Source organism: Lactuca virosa, chromosome 5 (assembly GCF_052849685.1).
Source record: "Lactuca virosa cultivar CGN04683 chromosome 5, Lactuca_virosa_CGN04683_v6, whole genome shotgun sequence".
Taxonomy (NCBI): Eukaryota; Viridiplantae; Streptophyta; class Magnoliopsida; order Asterales; family Asteraceae; genus Lactuca; species Lactuca virosa.
Window position 1 is genome coordinate 117,243,024 of NC_136430.1, and position 19,680 is coordinate 117,262,703.

General features: G+C 33.6%; 2 protein-coding genes across 27 annotated transcripts; both read right to left on the bottom strand.

The window, feature by feature from the left end:
- Window positions 1-1,765: 1,765 nt before the first annotated feature.
- Window positions 1,766-8,758, bottom strand: LOC145115008 (uncharacterized). Of its 26 annotated transcripts, none has more exons than XM_079051152.1 (16): window positions 8,539-8,756; window positions 8,369-8,454; window positions 8,229-8,281; window positions 8,101-8,122; window positions 7,714-7,754; window positions 7,564-7,639; window positions 6,806-6,861; window positions 6,670-6,696; window positions 6,416-6,550; window positions 6,232-6,318; window positions 5,959-6,119; window positions 5,772-5,877; window positions 2,475-2,591; window positions 2,305-2,370; window positions 2,085-2,186; window positions 1,766-1,954 (listed from the first exon to the last, which is right to left on the bottom strand). In XM_079051152.1, the coding sequence occupies exons 6-10, from the start codon at window positions 7,594-7,596 to the stop codon at window positions 6,237-6,239; spliced, it is 333 nt and encodes a 110-aa protein (XP_078907278.1). In that variant the 5' UTR covers window positions 7,597-7,639; window positions 7,714-7,754; window positions 8,101-8,122; window positions 8,229-8,281; window positions 8,369-8,454; window positions 8,539-8,756; the 3' UTR covers window positions 1,766-1,954; window positions 2,085-2,186; window positions 2,305-2,370; window positions 2,475-2,591; window positions 5,772-5,877; window positions 5,959-6,119; window positions 6,232-6,236. The 26 variants fall into 26 exon arrangements, 14 of the variants coding, with proteins under 14 accessions (XP_078907278.1, XP_078907273.1, XP_078907279.1 ...); XM_079051147.1 differs by having other exon boundaries at window positions 8,101-8,165; window positions 8,367-8,454; window positions 8,539-8,755; XM_079051153.1 differs by having other exon boundaries at window positions 7,564-7,625; window positions 8,229-8,454.
- A 1,337-nt stretch (window positions 8,759-10,095) lies between these two features.
- Window positions 10,096-10,748, bottom strand: LOC145117738 (uncharacterized). The gene has a single exon (XM_079054047.1). The coding sequence runs from the start codon at window positions 10,716-10,718 to the stop codon at window positions 10,263-10,265; it is 456 nt and encodes a 151-aa protein (XP_078910173.1). The 5' UTR covers window positions 10,719-10,748; the 3' UTR covers window positions 10,096-10,262.
- Window positions 10,749-19,680: the final 8,932 nt, after the last annotated feature.

The following is a 19,680-nucleotide window of genomic DNA, read 5'->3' on the forward strand; positions in this document are numbered from 1 at the left end:
TCAGATGTTAGATTTTTCATGGAATGTAAATGTAAAAGGGTCATAAAATGGGGAGAAAACAACAATCAAACTTATAAAAGATTAATAAATAGAAGGCCATAAATTGCTGAAAGCTCAACACCATTAACCACAAATCAATAAGATAATACTTTGTTTTTTTAACTAAGTACTCCCTTCCGCACACTCCATTAGCTAGCATAAATAGTAAAATATTACAAATGGCTTTTAATAGTCGATGAAACACACCATGGTCAGAAAAACTAGGAAAAAGAAGAGCATACCAGAAGAAAGATAAATTGATACATGATGTTGTTGAAATTGCAGGAAAAGAATGAGAAATAGGATGCATATGATGAAGTCGATGAAGGCTGAAGTGGTGTATTTGTTAAAGATGAGAAAGGCTATAAGGGCACAATTTATTTAAGACTTGTAAACAAACACTTACACAACGAAAAACATTTAGGTTTTTGATATGTAGATAATAAAGAGGTAGAATTATGGAGACGAGGTGGAAAAGAGAACCTAGAGAATGGAAGAGAGGATAAAAAGGCATTGTATCTTTCTTGTGCTTGGTTGCTTTTGTAAAAGATAGAACCGAGATTGAGAGAAAAGATACATACCTGGTAGAGGGAGAGAGAGACCAGAAGATACGGTGAGGGTTAGTGGCAGTCGAGGTGGGTGAGGGGTGGAGACGAAGGCTTGGATGGAAGGGGAAATATGCAAGAACAAAATAGAGAGACAAGAGGGGAGAGAAGAGAGACGATTTTTATGATGACAAAGATAAAAGGAAACGGCGGTGGCGGAGAAGCAATCTAGGTGGCGGTTTTCTAATTTTTGGGGATTTTCTTTTCCCTCTAGCTACTAATGAGCGTATTACCTAAAAAAATATAAAACAACAGCTAGTTTTAGGACACACAGAAATAGGTGTCCTAAATCCTTCAAGTTTTATATGAGATGACAATTTTTTAAGACATTCATTTTTGCATATCATATATTCAGTGCCTGTTATAGTTCGTGTGTCATTAAAGGCCTGTTTTCTAGTAGTGGATCGTAGCAGGAAAGATTTTAGTGAGTCTGTAGCAACGGAAGTGATTGTAAGACTATGGTGGGATCAAAGCGTTCACATGGGTATGTGTTATTTTGGGGAACTTGCTAAGGTTTGTATTTATTGGTTTAAGTTTAAATGTTATAGGTTGTTTTGGCAGCAAGGGAAAGGGCATGACTTTATTGCATTACATCCATGGATATATTTGGGAAACTTCCGCACATTTGATTTCACTATCTTTTATTACTATGATTCTGATGATAGTTGTTAAACTTGAACAAATTGTTATTTATCTATCTTTTGGGAATGAAATTAGAATGTTTACTTTTAAAAATAAATATGAAAATTTTAATTTGAAATTTAGAATATTATATGACCATAATATGAAGAAATAAAACCCAAAAGTTTAGAAGCAAAAAGAACCCAAAATCTATTTACAAGGTAAACAATCGTTTAAAATTATATGTAAGAGGTAATAAAAAATTGGGAGGACTTTAAAATGTAATCATAGTTCACAAATATGAGAGAGAGAGAGAGAGAGAGAGAGAGAGCTACTCTCTTTTTTATTTTATTTTTTGTTAATTAAAGTTGGTTAAAAAGGTAAAACAAATTAAAAAAAGAATATAAACGTCATTTTACATGTCTTAATGATAACTAGATGGAATTAGATGCGCCGTTGGCACTGTTTACCTTGTTTTCTTTCGTTATTTGAAACTGTAGTAGATAAACAACCATATTATAATATTTATGAAAAGATATTACATATATGAAAGGGACGTTGATATCAGTTACATAGTAAGGAGTAGATTAGCAAAAGATGATCGTATCAAACCACTATTGTTTTCCTTTCTATACACATCCAATCGATCCACATATAAGAAACCATCTATTATTTTGTTCAAAAGAAACCTGCAAAATCACAAACAACCCATTCAGACATAATTCATAAATAATATTCAATATTCAGAACAATGAAGCATGAACAAAACCTACTACTCCGCAATAAAATCAATTCATCAACTGAATATATACAACCTACATTAATAATTAATTACTCCACTCCACCTCAGTTATCGGTTTGAAGTGATGCAGCCCTTTCAATATCTGCCTCAATCATATGAGATACAGATATGAGAGTAACCTGTTAAGTTTCAAATCAATTAATCAGATTTAGGGTATGTACTTCCACAAATTTTATAATATATATAAAAAAAAAAGTTTTTGGTTTTTTAGTGTTGAAATTAGTTGAGGGAGCTTACAAATCCACTCAAAAGGGCTCTGAAATAAAGAATTTCATCTGTTTCTTCTTGGGGAGCGTCTTGAAACTGCATGATTAATTATAAAATGCTTTTATCTCCATAAATAATGGTAGAAACTATGATTGAAATCCATTATTCAATATATGATAATTGATATTTTAAAACCCTACCTCTAGCCTGAAGTATTTGACTGTTTTATTGGGGTTAACCTTCCCTGATACACCAACTGATTTAACAACCTCCAAGCTCTTCTTCTTCTTTTGTGAGTTTAATCTTCTTGCTGCAACCTTCAACATATAACCACAACAAACCAATCAAATTATGAAAAAGATGCAAACTTTTATAAAAACTAGGCGAATGCCCGCGCGTTGCATGGGATATAAAAAAATATTTTATATTAAAAATAACTAAATCATTGTTATTAACAATTAAATAATAATTTCATAAAAAATATAAAAAATGATTTTTAGTATTGTTATTATGTTGAACTATATTATAAGAGATAAGGTTGGAACTTGAAGTTATTTTGCATATGTAAAGTTATATGATTAAAATAGAAAAAAAATTAATTTTTAAAAATAAATAAATCGTTATTGTTATCTATTAAATAATAATTTCATATTAAATTAAAACATTTATATTAAATATTATCATTATGTAGAAAATACAATAATAGAGACATCTTTTTATCTATCTTAAAATTTATCATTCTGTACAACATATGATAATAGAGACAACTTTTTATCTTAAATAGTAAAAAAAATGTTTTGTATCATAAATATTACCATAATTATGTAGAACATATGATAATAGTGACGTCTTTTATAAAGTTAAAACTTTAAATTGTATTACATACAGGGTTGTAAAACTTGGCTAACACAACCAAATACTCGGCATGTTACTTAAACTTGGCCTCCAATGGAAGCGAGTTTGCCTAACTCAGCCAGAAGACACTCGGATCCTTATTAAACTCGATCCAAATCTAAAAGATACGGTCCAAAATCATTTTCGAAATTCTGAAATTTAATTGGTCACTTGTCGACAAAGACAATCTCACCAAAGAATACACTCAACGTCCTACAAAGTTCGATGCAAGGAAGATCTCATGGCTTAGTCCCTTTGAAATATTTCACAACGTTTCCTATTTATAGAGGAGAATACATTCTCTTGTTTACTCTCACGATCAATGTGAGATGAAGACATTTTATTAAACTCATTTCTTTATTTGCCAATAATTTCATTTTGTTAAATAAAATATTAAATAATAAAAATAAAACGTTATCCAGAAAATTTATTGTTCAATAGTTCCATTTTTCAGTAATCTCGTAAGTTGCTATAAAAAATTAAGTTTTTATTGAATAACTTTTTGTTAAATCCTAAAATCATAAATTCAGTTAGGTACTTAATATAGAAAGTTTGTTTATATGTATTTTCATGATTCAAAATGTCATTATAAAATAAATTCATTTATAAAATATAATCGAGTATATACTTCGTGCTTTTGAATCAAAGTGATTTTTCAAACAATTATAATTTTATGTTTAGGTAGATTTTTTTATATTTATATAACATTATGTAACTTATAATATTATTATAAACAATTTGAATAATCATGGGAGTTTCAAATGTATGTGGTGAAAGGAAAATGTTTCATTTATCGGTCCAAATTGATCAAACTCTGACCGATTCAGCTTAATATACCAAACTACATAACGTTTTTTCTATTGAAACCCGGTTTGTATATATTTTGTGTTTTTGAATCAAATTTATTTTTCAAACAATTATAATTTTATGTTTAGGTAACTTATTTATAATATTATTAGAAACAATTTGAAAAATCATGGGAGTTTCAAATGTATGTGCTGAAAGGAAAATGCTTCCTTTATCGGTCCAAATTGATCAAACTCAGACCGATTCAACTCAATATACCAAACTATATAACGGTTTTTCAACTGAAACTCTGTTTGAACCTAAAAAAATCTTGTTCAAAACCATTTTCAGGATTCTAAAACTTAAATGGACAGTTGCCAATAAAGACAATCTCACCAAAGAATACCCTCAACATCCTAAAAAGGTAGGCATAAGGAAGTTCTCATGGTTTGGCCCCTTTGAAACATTTCACAACCTTTCATATTTATAGAAGAGGAAACGTTCTCTTTTTTACTCTCACCATCGATGTGGGATGAAGACATTGTAATAAAACACGTTTTCTTGTTAATAAAACATTATTCAACTTATTTAGTAAAACACCATTTCTCTTGTTTACCCTTTCTTTATTGTTCAATAGTTCCATTTTTCTATAATCTGGTAAGTTGCTATCTAAAAAAGTAAGTTTTTATTGAATAACTTTTTGTTTAATTCTAAAATCATAAATTCAGTTAGGTACTTAATATAGAAAGTTTGTTTATATGTATTTTCAAGATTCAAAAGTTCATTATAAAAAGAATTCATTTATAAAATATAATCTGCGTATATATTTCGTGCTTTTGATCAAATCGAATTTTCAAACAATTATAATTTTATGTTTAAGTAGATGTTTTTTTATATTTATATAACATTATGTAACTTTTTAAAATATCATTGGAAACAATTTGAAAAATCATAGGAGTTTCAAATGTATGTAGTGAAAGGAAAATGCTTCTTTTATGGTCCAAATAGATCAAACTCGGACCGATTCAACTAAATATACCAAACTACATATTTTTTTTTCTAGTGAAACCCGGTTTGTATATATTTTGTGGTTTTGAATCAAAGTGATTTTTCAAACAGTTATAATTTTAGGTTTAGGTAGATGCTTTTTTATATTTATATAAAATTATGTAACTTATTTATAATATTATTAGAAATAATTTGAAAAATCATGGGAGTTTCAAATGTTTGTTGTGAAAGGAAAATGATTCCTTTATCGGTCTAAATTGATCCAGCTCCGGTTCAACTCAATATACTCAACTACATAATTTTTTTTCTAACTGAAACACGGTTTAAACCTGAAAAAATTCGGTTCAAAACCATTTTTGGAATTCTAAAAGTTAACTGGACACTTGCCAATATAGACAATATCACCAAATAATACCTTCAAAATCCTACAAAGGTAGGCATGAGGAAGTTCTCATGGTTTGGTCCCTTTGAAACATTTCACAACCTTTCCTATTTATAGAAGAGGAAACATTCTCTTGTTTACTCTCACCATCGATGTTGGATGAAGACATTGTAATAAAACACCCTTTCTTGTTTATAGAACATTATTTAACTTATTTATAATATTATTGTAAAGAAATTGAAAAGTTATGGGAGTTTCAAATGAATGTGGTGAAAGGAAGTTAAAAAAGGGGGTTTCAAATGCATGAGATTCAAGAAAAAATGCTAGCTTTATAAGTATGTATGATTTAACAGCTTTTATATAAATAATAAATCACATACTGTTGCAGATGCATCTCGACCAAGTTGTGCAAGTTGCAAACCCATACCTGGTTGATTTGACATAAACCTTGCAGCTGAAGGGTTTCTATCGGCTGCAATCGCTTGCCATACCGGTTTTGACCTCCATAAACTCTTCTTTGTCAAGTTAAAACCCTAAAAATATGAAAAGTAACGATTTTAGTCCCTCAAAGATAAATTGTAATTGTAGATAACTTAAAAATATATATAAGAAACCTTGTTTTCCAAAGGGAATCAATCGCTTATAAAGTCAATGTTAGTGACACGTATTAGAGATGAGATATAAAGAATTGAATGCTTTATGCAAAAACTTTACAACCTTGTTCTTCTATCACCCACACCCACAACCTTGAATTAAAGAATTCAATTTCATCAACCTTTCATCCAAAAACATGAATAAGATCCAACACATGTTTTAAAGAAATAATAATAATGGTGGTAAAATAATAAAAAATAAAAAGAGAGAGAGAGAGGGAAGAAATTTAATACCTTATTTAAATGAGAAAGAAAAGGATATTTAAAACACTTCCAGCAAGTTTGCTTCCTTTCATGTCACCTAGCCTAAAACAGTCTTCATCCTGCACCAAATCAAATCAAACCAAAACCAAACCATATTATTAATATTTTATGCAAACAATAGTATAGTATAGAAAAAGACTTTCAAACGCAGAATTCCTTGGCTAATGGTAAGCATTTTCTGGTAGCCCTCTCATTGGTGTGCCGGCCAGTGCAGTCTCTTTTTTCCGTGCCCGTTGTCCTTATCCAGATGTGAAAAGGGTAAATCAATAATTTTTCACCTCTGCAACACCTACAAGAATTTAAAAAAAAAAGTTTTTTAAGATCTTATCCAACTTTTGACATATTTAAGAGCAAACTTATAAAAATTTCCAGAAAAGAATCAATTTTTTATGCAGAATAAAGCAATACCAAAATATGATGAAATGATTATTGTCCCTGCAATTATATATTCACCATCGTTAAGTGTTTTAAATAACCACTCCATAATTTTTAAAAAAAAAACAAACATCAGTTAAAGAAAATACAAACGAAGTGGGAAGGTCACCAGATCAGAGAGTGCAGCCTTTTTGTTGCTGTGAGGCATCCCACCAACCTCGTATCCTTAGAAAAATAAATTAAAATATATAATTATAAGAATGTACAATGAACCTAAACCCAAACTTGTAATCTTTCTTCCCGAACGTTATTTGAGGGTGTAGTAAATAAGAAAGCACGTTATGTTTTTCTATGAAAGTAGGAAGCTACCAGCCACAAATTCAATTCGGGGTATGAAAGGGGTGGGGCCATTTCTAATTTAATCATATAGAAATTATTAAAAAAAAGTGTAAAGTAAAATAAAAGGGTAAAAATGTCTTCTACACAAATAAAACACCAGCATGCAAGATAATTAAACCACAAGGATGAAGTGTGTAGGGTCATAGATACTTGTATTGAATCAACCTATTTTTGACAAAACATAAGGGTAAAAATGTCTTTTATGCTCCTTGAGTTTGGGTAGTTGCCATGTTTCATATATGTGTTGGTGTCAGGGGCACAAAAGAACAAAAAAAAAATAAAAGAACATATCACCTTGGTAGTTCAATCAGTTCTAATACATCAAAAAAAGATTCTTAAACTACAGAAAACACAAAACATGAACACAGGTTCTGTATAACGTTGAAACAAATTGATGACACCTTTATGTGCTCAAAAGTTCTGTCACATTATTTACTTAACACTCCATTGTGTTACTTTTTAAACATCTTTTATCGAGACAGACAGATAGGGGAAAAAGGAAATAGGGGCATGCCTTTACTTCACTACCATGTCTGGCAGTAGATGCAAGAACACGTGCATCCACAATCTTCTTTGTATCCAGTTGAAGCCTTTTTTTGAAGTCCTTCAACAGTGTAATAAATTTATTGAATATAATTAAGTGGAAATAGGAAAAGGATGTCATTATAAATCTAGTACCTTCAGAAAGTTGTCTGCAACAGGAGGGGCATCAGACGGACCTGAATAAAGCAAAAAAATAGCCTCATATCATCTTTCATCTCTAGCAGTAGGGTAGAATAGTAATTTACCAATCTTTGTGTTGGTATGAACAATAACAGGGTATATAAACACATAAATTATTTTGGGAAAACACGGAATAAGATAGGGGTATAAGCAATTGAGCATAAAAAGCAAAAAAAATAGTCTCAGATCGTCTTTCATCTCTAGCAGTAGGGTAGAAAAGTAATTTACCAATCTTTGTGTTGGTATGAACAATAACAGGGTATATAAACACGTAAATTATTTTGGCAAAAACACAGAATAAGATAGGGGTATAAACTAATGAGCATAAGAAAAATCTGTTACCGTCTATTGCAGTCTATGCGAACTGCGCGAGCATCAAGCAAAAAGAAAACATGGGTAACCCGCACCTATTCCGTCGTTTCATCAATTTCACAGAAGTGTAGAAGTGTGTTGGACAAAAAACGTAATACCTAGAACCGGAAGTGAAAAAAGAAAATCAATTTTGCCACCGACCTCCATCTATCTGAAAATCGAAAATGAAAAGATTCAATCGATGGCGTAGCCAATCTGAAGGCGGAAATCAGAAATAGAAAAATGGTTTAACGTACACCTTTTTTCCGTTAGACTCCGGCTATGGCGCTGGCTTCTCCGGTGGTGCATCTGTCGCCGGCCTCCCCTTTTTTCATTCCCGTTTACCTTCAAAATCGAAGTCAAAATTTAGGAAATTGCAAAGTATAAAGATGGAAACTGATAGAGATTGAAATCGAGATAGAGAAGCACGGTCGGGATCGAGGAGCAGATGTCGCCGCGTCTGGTGAGATATAAATCCAGATCGGGCGGCGCCGGTGGATGCGGTGACAGTGGTTTGCGGCTTTCTTCTCCATATGTTGACGTCCGTGACTCTCTCACCGCAGTGGGTCAAGCAAGTCGTAGAAGAATGAGGAAGAGTAAAGAAGAAAGAAAGAGGAAGTAAGGAAAACGGAAAGAATGGGAAGACGGAATTGTTATTGAGGGTGAAATAGAAAAAAAAAAAAGTTTTGTGGCAAAATAGGAAAGAGAAAGAAGTATACTGTTCCCCAATTTAAACTTTTATGTTATATATAATTTCACAAGATATTTAAACCATAAGGATAATTGTTTAGCGTTTTTTTTATAGTGTCCTCAATATCATCTATTTTTCAAATCATAGAGACAAATTCTGAAATTTATTTATTCTAATTCTTTTCAATAATATCATATAAGAATGTACTTGCATTAGTATATAGCAATAACAACATATTTTATAAGAATAAGTCTTTTCAATTAATCTTAACGTAACCAAAACGGATAATGACTTAAAAGAGTAATATATTTTTTGATTTTTATCTATTTACTCACTGATTTTTTTTCCGTCCATATTTACCCCTTCAACTTGTTAAATTGTACACATTTAGTCCTTATGATCGACTACTCCAGGTTAGCTGGTAAAAATGACTTAATAGGGTAATATATTTCTCACTTTGTGCACATTTAGTCCTTAATATTTTTGTACACATTTAGTCCTTAATATTTTTTTATTGCAAAATAAGTCAATTTTGTTTTTGTAGTACTTATGAATGATTTCATTAGGTTTTTTTCACGGCATCTTACGTGGGATAACCATATGGTGGTGGGATATGTTGAGGTGGTCCTACTATATGATGTAGGCCAAGATACCTGGTGCGGGCGGGCTGGAAGTTGTAGGCACGGAGGCTCGAGAAGAGCGGTTGGGTTAAGGCGGTATGCCAATAAACCCTGGGTATTCCAGTCCGATGACTGATTGGACCTGATGCATGTTGGCATTTCAGTAAGATTATTGTCCCACGTAAGATGTCGTGAGAAAAAACCTAAAGAAATCATTCATAAGTACTGAATGAGTACAAAAATAAAAATAATTTATTTTGAAACAAAAAAAATATTAAGGACTAAATGTGTATAAAAATATTAAAGACTAAATGTGTACAAAATGATAAATATATTACCCTATTAATAAGTTTAATGATACATTGACTACGATTAAAAATAAATAACATAGATTATTATTGGTTGACAATATTAACCCAAAATAAATTATACCTAAGCTATGACGTTATTGTATGTTGTTAACCCTAAGATACCAAATTGTTTGGTTTAAAAAAAGTGTTCTTTAAGATAGAGAAATTGAGATTTCAAATCCTGGTTAAAACGAAAGATGTTATTTAGTAAAATGAATATTTATGTGATCCTAAGCCATATGGCAATTTTTTTGTCCATAAGCTTCAAGTTTTGCCCTAATATTTTTAATATCGTTGAAACCGTTTATGAAGCTTTACCCTAATATTTTCTTAATATCGTTGAAAACGATTATTTTTATTACTTGAAAATTCGATAACAAATGCCCCAAATATTAAGTAAACGTTAAGATAACATCGAGATAAAGATGAGTAGATGAGTAGATCACAATATATCAATCAAAGATGAAATGAGACATTGACTCATCAGCCCCACTACACCTCCTTCACTTCAAGTTTCTGGTCCTCCTCGATTTGAAATGCCGACACAGGAAAAGTCCGGTACAACCCTGACGGAGCTTTGAACGTGATTTTTCCGGTGGGTGGATCATCAACAAAGATCTCACTCAGATTAACCCACATCATCAACTCTTTAGTCTTCACTCCGGTGAGCTTCTTGATCTTTGATTTCTCGACGAACGCCGTGACCTCATTGGCGTAGCTCGCCAGCCGGTTGACTTTTTCGAATTTGTGCTCTTTTTTCTTTTTCTGTTTCAGCCACACGAAGCCTGTGTCTTTAACGTACCCACATTCTTCAATGTCTTCCAATGGCAGAAGGCCGTTGGGTAGTCCGACTTCGGTTAGTAAAAGCTTTGTTTTATCTTGGCAGACTTTGTCGCCATGGTAGAGCTCGGTGGCGGTTGCTCTTATTTCGTCGGTGACTACAGACATGTTTGTGGTGGTGGAAGGAGGAGGGTGGTAGTGTATGTATATATAGTCTAATCAGTTTAACTTTGCCCTTCAAGTTGTTTAAATTTTCATAAATACCCTTCATAAATTTACTTACCCACGGCCTTCATTTATAGTTTGGTCGCTACATATGACATTATATAGGTCTCGTGTACTATATACAGTGTATTGAATAAAGTGCTAACTCACCACATTTTCCATATTTTTAATCTACCAACTTAGCATCATGTTATTTTCACCTTATCATCTAGAATAGTCACCTTCTATCTACCTTTTTTTTTCTTGTTTTCTACAAAAATATATAAAAAAGTTAAATAAATTTAAAATTAACAAACTTTTCATTAATTCAAACTAAATTATATATTGACCTTTAAAGTCATATCACGTTCTTCGCTGAAAGAAAGTTGATGTTTTGTATCAAGAATTTCATAGATATGAGTCGTCATTTTCTTCTGTGTTATTTTTTCTTTTTAGCCATTTTTTTCATTTTCAAACTTCACGCACGTCAAAATTCAAACTCCAGCACGAAAATCCGACGAAGTTGTGTAATTTTAATCGGATGTTTTTGTTCTTTTTAGCCACCGGTTTCTATGCACTTTAATCCATTTTCGGGCAAGTATTACAAGCTTCCAAAAGTCAATATTTAAGCGTCTTCCCTTTTTTTTTTTTTCATCTCAATGTATTAGTAGCGTTGCCGCGAAAATGTTTTTGTTGCTTTGACCACTTTTGCATTGTCCTTTTTAGGTTACTGTACAAGCTTGAACTTCATCACCACCTTATTCACATCTTGATACTATGTTTTAACTTGTTCTTTTATGTGGTACTCGCAATGACCCATTTTCCCGATGAAACTGATTTGTCGTTCGTCTCTAAAAAAATTGAGACTTTTATGAATTACCGGCCGTCACATGCTCCGATAAGTCAATCCACAATTTGGCCAACACGATTTCATCCTTATTTGTCCACATTTAAATCAGTTGGTTGCATTTTCTTTTCCAGTTAGGATGCTTTGGTTACAGGTTTCGGCTCGATTGGGTATTTGGTTACAATTTTGGAAAAAGGACTAAATTTGGGTAATAGGGTTGCAGTTAGGTTTTGTGATGGATAAAACCATGGCAAGTATCAAAGTGAAATTGGTTGGATGAGTAGATAAAGACGTCATATTGTGGTCAGTAAATTGATGTTGTAGAATCGAAACCAACAATCACTAGCATTTTCAATGACAGACAAATTACGACGCATACCAGTTTTATGACGGACATAAAAGTCTACAATACAAATTATGTCATATTTCATAAAATATAAATGATTTACGATGGACAAAATTCATCGTAAATTTATGTAGCATTTTAAGTTTGAAAAAAAAAAACAGGAGTATTTTAATTAAGTAAATTTATTTTCCATGCCCGTACTCAAATCCATTGTGTTGTATCGATGCTCTATTCGGTCAAAATCAACTACACCACGAAAACAAAAACGAAAGAGCAAACGTCGGTTAGGGTTGCTCCACCGGTGTTGTGTTGTAGAAATCGATTTGCCACTTCCATCACTGGTAATGCCATTGCCAAAGTTCAATTCTCGAGTTTGATAAAATCATGCTCCAAGGCATTCTCTTTGCATTTCTATTTTTGATTTCGCGTTTCTGTGAGAGCATGTGGAAGCAGAAAACACAGAAGCCATCATCACGAGGATCGAAAACAAGTATCGCAAGATCGAGAGTTTACTCAAAAAGTTAGTGCACTACAACCCTAATTTTCATGACAAATTTCAACTTTCCCCAATTTATCAAAGCACTAATAGGCGATTGATCTTGACCGATTAGGTACAATCCCTCAAAACTGCTCTGGAAGGATCTCCCCCCCCCCCCCCCAAGACGAGAGATGAACGATGCAAGGTTTGTTCTACCAAAAATCCATAATAGAAAACTGAAATTTTTATTCTGTAATCACTCATTAGCCGATTATCGTCAATTTGAGTGCTAGATTGTTTTATTTAGTCTGCAAATTGGATTGTGGTGCATAGAGCGTTAATGGCGATAAAAGATGTGGATTTGATGTTCACTTCTTTGGATCACGAGTACTACGATATTCTTAATGGTTTTTGAACATATCAAACAATCCTATGTGTGCTTGCAACCCTAATTTATTGGATCTATGTTTTCTCTATTATACATACAAGCATTGAACACAAAACTAGAAACCCTAGGAGGCATGTATAAATTTCAAAATTAACAATAACTAGTGTTAGGATACATACCTTGATTGTTATATTGTAATAACAATAAAATCTTTGAAGATCTTGAACTTTGAGAGCAATTAGCACAAGTGTAATACCTCTAATGGCTCACAAACACACCAAGAAAGAGGATGAGAGGATAGAGGAGGAGGAAGCTCTAGAATTCGGCTCTTCTTAGGGTTTCGAAGCATTGGCCGAAATCAATAGGTAGAGGCTCTTTATATAGTTGTTAGTTGCTTAGAGCCAAAGCTGGGGTTTGCTGGAGAAAACCCTAATTTCCAACTTAAGGCCTAAGCAGCCCATGGACTCCCCATCCCTTAGGCCATGGACGAAAATTCTAGGGCCTCCTTAGAAGTTTTCGTCCATCCGCTCTAAGACGGTCCAAGAGCCCAAAACCACAACTATTAAATAATTGCTAAATAGCCCCTGTACTTTTAATTGATTCCTTTAATCCAAAATTAATTCCAAATTAATTTCTGATTAAATATTAATTAAATAACATGAATTCTAATTAATATAGTATTTGCATAATACATTAATAAATCATTTTGCTATATTAATTTATTATTCCAAATAATAAATTCTTCCTCTCTCTCAATAAATCATTATGTCTAGTTGCTAGTATGAAGACAACCCAAAAGAACTGTGCTACTATCAATTCATGTACATACCAATTATAGTTATGGTCTTATACATCTAATCCAATAGTCTCCCACTTGGATAAGTCTAATAACTATAATTGCAAGTATAACTTTAAAAATTGACTGGCAAATTGTAGCTCTCAAAGCCGTTGCCGAACTCTGACCCAGTCAGTAACGTGTCCTAAGATAAGTGATCATATAATCCTCCGTTCTGCAAGACATCATGTGGACAAATGACATGGAACAGAATCATTCTCATTGTCCAACAGTTTGTTTCCCGATTTTTGATTTGTAATGACAAAGAAGTACAATTGAACACATCAATTAAGTCCTGACTGGGCCTGACACATAAGTCAACACCAAATCATCGAGGGGCCCAAGACATCCCTTTTTCCCGTTACGGCAAAAGGAACAGATAAACTTCGACTTATATGCTTGTACTATTTACTCATCAAATCATGCACAACAATACGTTTTATAACATCAAGTTACTGATGCGTTTACGCATTATCATTGCACAACCAACTCGTAAACAACAACTCATATATCTCCGTTTAAAGATTATACGATATTATCGTCTCAGAATTACTCGTGACAAATTCCATGAAGTAATTCACTTAGCGTGGGTTAAATCCAATACTCAAATTCTCCAATTCAAAAATACTCATGAATGTTGCAACAAACCATTGCTATTGTCTAAACAATTAGACAATCTACAACCCAATTCGTGATAGTCTTAATTCATTACTTACTTCCAAAGTATGACTGACTGTGTATATTTGAATAATGTAATTATTTGGGAAGTAAAACATGAAAAAGTGAAACACAATGATAAATAATTGACAAAACTAATATCATCCTTCAGACCAATGCTCCTCGCATGCTGAACGCGCTTAACCCTACTAAGACCCTTTGTGAGGGGATCAACAGGATTCTCTTCAGATGATAGCCTATTTACGACGAGGTGTCCTTCTTCTATTCGATGTCTGATGAAGTGATATTTTCTGTCATAATGTCTAGATCTGCCATGATCTCTTGGTTCCTTTGTTAAGGCAACCGCTCCTTCATTATCACAGAAAATCTCCATTGGCTCCTTTATGGCTGGCACAACTCCAAGGTCTCCGATGAAGTTCTTCAACCATATAGCCTCCTTCGATGCTTCGCTTGCTGCAATGTACTCTGATTCACATGTAGAATCAGCCACCATTTCCTGCTTGGAACTTTTCCAAGTCACCGCTCCTCCATTAAGGGTAAACACCCAGCCAGATTGTGAACGGACGTTGTCTCCGTCTGTTTGAAAGTTGGCGTCACTATACCCAGTAACTCTTAAGTCATCACTGCCACCAAGCACAAGGACCCAGTCGTTAGTTCTTCGTAGATACTTAAGAATGTTCTTGGCCACTATCCAATGAGCTTTACCTAGATTTACCTGATATCGACTAACCATGCTCAAAGAAAAAGCCACGTCAGGGCGAGTACATGTCATAACATACATGATCGATCCAACGCTAGAAGCATATAGAACTCGACTCATTTCTGCTAACTCTGCATCAGTACTCGGACTCTAAGTCTTACTCAGTTTGGTATTGCTCTGGATAGGCAATTCTCCTTTCTTGGAATTCTCCATGCTAAAATGCTTCAACACTTTATCCAAATATGTACTTTGACTAATTCCAATTAGTCTTCTACTCCTATTCCTCAAAATCCTTATTCCCAAAATATAAGCAGTCTCTCCCAAATCCTTCATAGCGAAACACTTTCCAAGCCAGGATTTAACCTCATGCAAGGTTGGAATGTCGTTTCCTATAAGTAGTATGTCATCAACATACAATACTAGGAAGGTGACTATACTCCCACTAGCTTTGACATATACACAAGATTCATCTACACTTCTAGAGAAGCAAAACTCTTTGACTTTTTCATCAAAGAAAAGATTCCATCCGCGAGAAGCTTGTTTCAATCCATAGATTGATTTCTCAAGCTTACACACTCTATTCGGGTACTCATGTAAACATCCTCAGCCAACTTTCCATTAAGGAAAGCGGTTTTAACATCCATCTTCCAAATTTCATAATCATGAAACATAGTTATGGCTAGCATAACCCTAATAGATTTAATCTTAGCCACTGGTTAGAAGGTCTCATCATAGTCAACCCCTGGGGTTTGAGTAAAGCCCTTCGCAATCAGTCTAGCCTTGAAAGTGTGTACCTTTCCATCCATGTCGATATTTTTCTTGAAGATCCATTTGCACCCAACTATCTTACGACCTGGTATATTATCAACCAAATTCCAAACTTGGTTGTCATACATGGACTTGATCTCGCTGTTCATTGCCTCTTTCCACTTGGCAGACTCCGGGCCTGCCATTGCTTCCTTGTAGTTAGCAGGTTCATCCAAATTTACCAGTTTGCTATCACTGATAAACATATCACCTTCTGCAGTTATACGGAAACCATACAACACAGGTGGAATGCTAACCCTACTAGAACGCCTAAGAGGTAATGACTCGTCAACTGGTTCAACGGGAATGTCTTCCTCACGTTGAGTGCTAGTGTTAGAGGTTCATTCATCGTTTGAATCTTGAATTTATTCAAGATCAATTGTACTCCCACTGTCCTCTTTTCATATGAGCTCTCTCTCGCGAAAGACTCCCCTTCGTGCTACAAAGACCACGTTTTCACTAGGTCTGTAGAACAAGTATCCAAAGGACTTTTGTGGGTATTCGATGAAAATACATCTCTCACTTCGAGGTTCAAGCTTGTCATGAGTCTCTCGTCTAACGAAAGCTTCACAACCCCAAACCTTGATATGTGCCAACGAGGGAACCTTACATGTCCACATCTCGTGAGGTGTTTTGGCAACCTTCTTCGCTGGGACAAGATTAAGAATATGGGCGGCAGTCTCTAAGGCATATCCCCAGAATGAGATTGGAAGTGAATCTCGATTCATCATGGAACGAACCATCTCCAACAAGGTTTTATTACGCCTCTCAGCCACACCATTAAGTTGTGGTGTCCTAGGAGGCGTTAGTTGTGAAACAATTCCACATTCCTTGAGATAGTCGTGGAACTCGATACTAAGATACTCACCACCTCTATCAGATCTGACCATCTTGATCTTCCTGCCCAATTGATTCTCGACTTCATGTTTGAACTCTTTGAACTTTTCAAAGGTTTTCGACTTGTGCTTGATTAATTAGATATATCCATATCTGCTATAATCATCAGTAAAAGTCACATAGAATCAATTTGCATCCCTTGTGGTGGATCTGAAGGGCCCACACACATTTATGTGTATGAGATCCAACAATCCTTTACCTCTTTCACAAGAGCCAATGAAAGGTGATTTAGTCACCTTTCCAAGCAAACAAGATTCACATGTATCATCTGACCTTAAGTCAAATGATTCCAACACTCCATCCTTTTGGAGTTGGGCAATGCATTTCTTGTTAACATGTCCAAGACGAGAATGCCACGAGCATGCTTTGTTTAACCATTAGATGAATCAATTTGCAAAACACTATTACCTAAATTGTCTACAACCATCACAGTTTCATACACGCCATCACAAGGTAATGCTTCAAAATAAAATACACCATTTTTATAAGCATAAATAGAACCATTCTCATTATCAAAAGAATATCTAAAACCTTGACTGTATAAACCATGAAATGAAATAATATTTCTTGTCATTTCTAAAGAATAGAAACAATTGTTCAAATCTAAACATAACCCACTACTAAGCACTAAATAATAAACACCAATCTTGGTAACAGGTGACGATCTCCTATTGCCCATAATCAGGTTCATCTTCCCATGCTTCACATCCTAACTTCTTTTTAGCCCCTGCAAGTCAGAACATATGTGAAAACCACACCCTGTATCAAGGACCCAAGAATTTGAATGTGATGAGTTTTTAGATAGGATAGTGTAAATACTTGCCAAGGTTGGCTTAACCTTGCCATCCTTTATGTTTCGCAAGTACTTAGGGCAATTTCATTTCCAATGCCCTTTGTCATAGCAGTAAAAGCAAGTAGCCTCCTTAGGATCAGAGGCAGGAGGAGCATCAGAACTGGGTTTTCCTTTTGGTCCATTGCTTGAGGACCCCGCCTGGGACTTTCCCTTCCAATTCTGTTTGGGAGGAGCTTTCCTCTTCTTCTCCTTCCCTTGCCCAATGACCAAGACGGGTGCAGTAGCAGTAAGAGTGGAGGCAATACTATTTCCCTTCATTCCACTTTCAACAGTTCTCAACAAGCTTTGAAGTTGACTCAATGTGGTTTCCTTCTTGTTCAAATGATAAGTAATAATGAATTAATCATAACAGCTAGGCAATGAGTTCAAGACTATGTCAATAGCAAATTCCTCATCGAAGTTCACATTGAGTTTCAGAAACGATCCACATATTGTTGCATGCATTGCAAGTGGGTCGTGACGAACTCTCCGCCCTTCATCTTGTTGGTTATGAAGGACTTGACTATTTCGTATCTCTCTTGACGAGATCTTTGATGGTACTTTTCCATCAAGTTCATCTTCATGTCATACGGCCAGTAATCCTCATAAAACCTTTGTAGCTCAGGAGTCATAGTAGCCACCATGATGCATGCCACTTTGGTAGCATCATTGAAATGTCTCCTATACTTAGCTATTTCTTCAGGAGTAGCAGTTGTTTCATCAATCCCGTTCAACTCTTTTTCGATACATATTCCTTGTCCTCGAAGCGCAAAGCCATCTTGATGCATCCAATCATTATTTGGAGCCATCAAGGATGACTTTTGAGCAGATGCTCAAGAGAGAGAAGTGGTTGGGGGAGTTGTTGTTGTTGGAGGAACCAGAAGCATTGTTTGAAGTTGACATCTGAAAAAGAAGGACAAGTTTTGATTAGATAAAAAATTCCTTAATATAACACTCAAATGAAGTTGATAGATGATAGTTAATAGCCGGTAACTTATAGCTAAAAGTTGTAAACTAAAAGTTCTAATTTTTATTTCTGTATAATTATTTGGCACAATAGCTATAAATTTTAAAATATGTAAAAAATGAAATAAAACATTAAAAAAAAAGCTAAAATATTATGAACGTTCTTAAAAACTAAATGCAATAGCTTTGAATTGAAGAAAATTTGTTTAAAATAAAAAACTTTGAAATCGTATTAGCGAACAAAATTAATATTCAAGCTTTTCATTGTTTTCATAAACCCTAAAATCTAAAAACTACTAAAAATTCTTTAGAAATGGTTGCCCAACATATTTTTTCGATTTTACAAAAGAATAGAAAAATACGGAACATGAACTCGCTATAACTCTCCCTTATCGAAAAATTCCTAAATGAGTAGTGTCACGTATAAAAGGTAGCCTCTACTAGTCTACTTTATAATTGTATATCATGTATACATTATTCGTTATGATTATATTTATTGATTGATTGCGGATAATTTCGGACTAGAAAATCTATAAAATGATTATTCAATGTCTGTGATTTATTTACGATTTTAAATCTTAATTGGTTTAGTATTGGTTATTTGATTATGCGAATAATTGCATCATTTTTGTTTCGCTTTTGAAATATTCATGATTTTAAAAACAAACTTTGAATTTGAAATAGATTAAAATAGATACTATTTATGACAATTCTTTAACTACACCTTATGAACCCAAACCTAACTTATCAAAATAGCATTTAACCTCCTTAAATTTTGTAACTACCCACATGTATTGGCCTGCTCACTGTTCCATAACGTCATTGAATATATTGGGAAAAAAAATCAAATTGTTGAGTTTTTTTTTCAAAGGTTAACCGAAAGCGATGTTTTGCAAAAAAATAAAAAAAATAAAAATTCTTTTATTGTGAAATTTTATTTACTGTGTTAACAAACAAACAAAAGGTGCTGTAATATTATTCATATTTATTAAGAAAACTATTCTTTATAGAAAAAAAAAGTCAAGTTATATAAAAACCACTATAATTTGAAACTTTTTTGATTTAATCATTGAAAGATTTTTTTTTTCAGTTTAACCATTGATGAATACTTGGGTTCACGAGACGGTTGAGATAAAGAGACTTGTCACAAAT

Bases quoted from the DNA above. Each gene is read 5' to 3' on its own strand.
- LOC145117738 (XM_079054047.1), bottom strand. From the start codon at position 10,718: ATGTCTGTAGTCACCGACGAAATAAGAGCAACCGCCACCGAGCTCTAC.
- LOC145115008 (XM_079051149.1), bottom strand. From the start codon at position 7,596: ATGCACGTGTTCTTGCATCTACTGCCAGACATG. The intron at 6,862-7,563 runs GTAGTGAAGTAA...TATTTTTCTAAG, and splicing joins TGCATCTACTGCCAGACATG to GATACGAGGTTGGTGGGATG. The intron at 6,551-6,669 runs GTATTGCTTTAT...AAATTCTTGTAG, and splicing joins AATCATTTCATCATATTTTG to GTGTTGCAGAGGTGAAAAAT.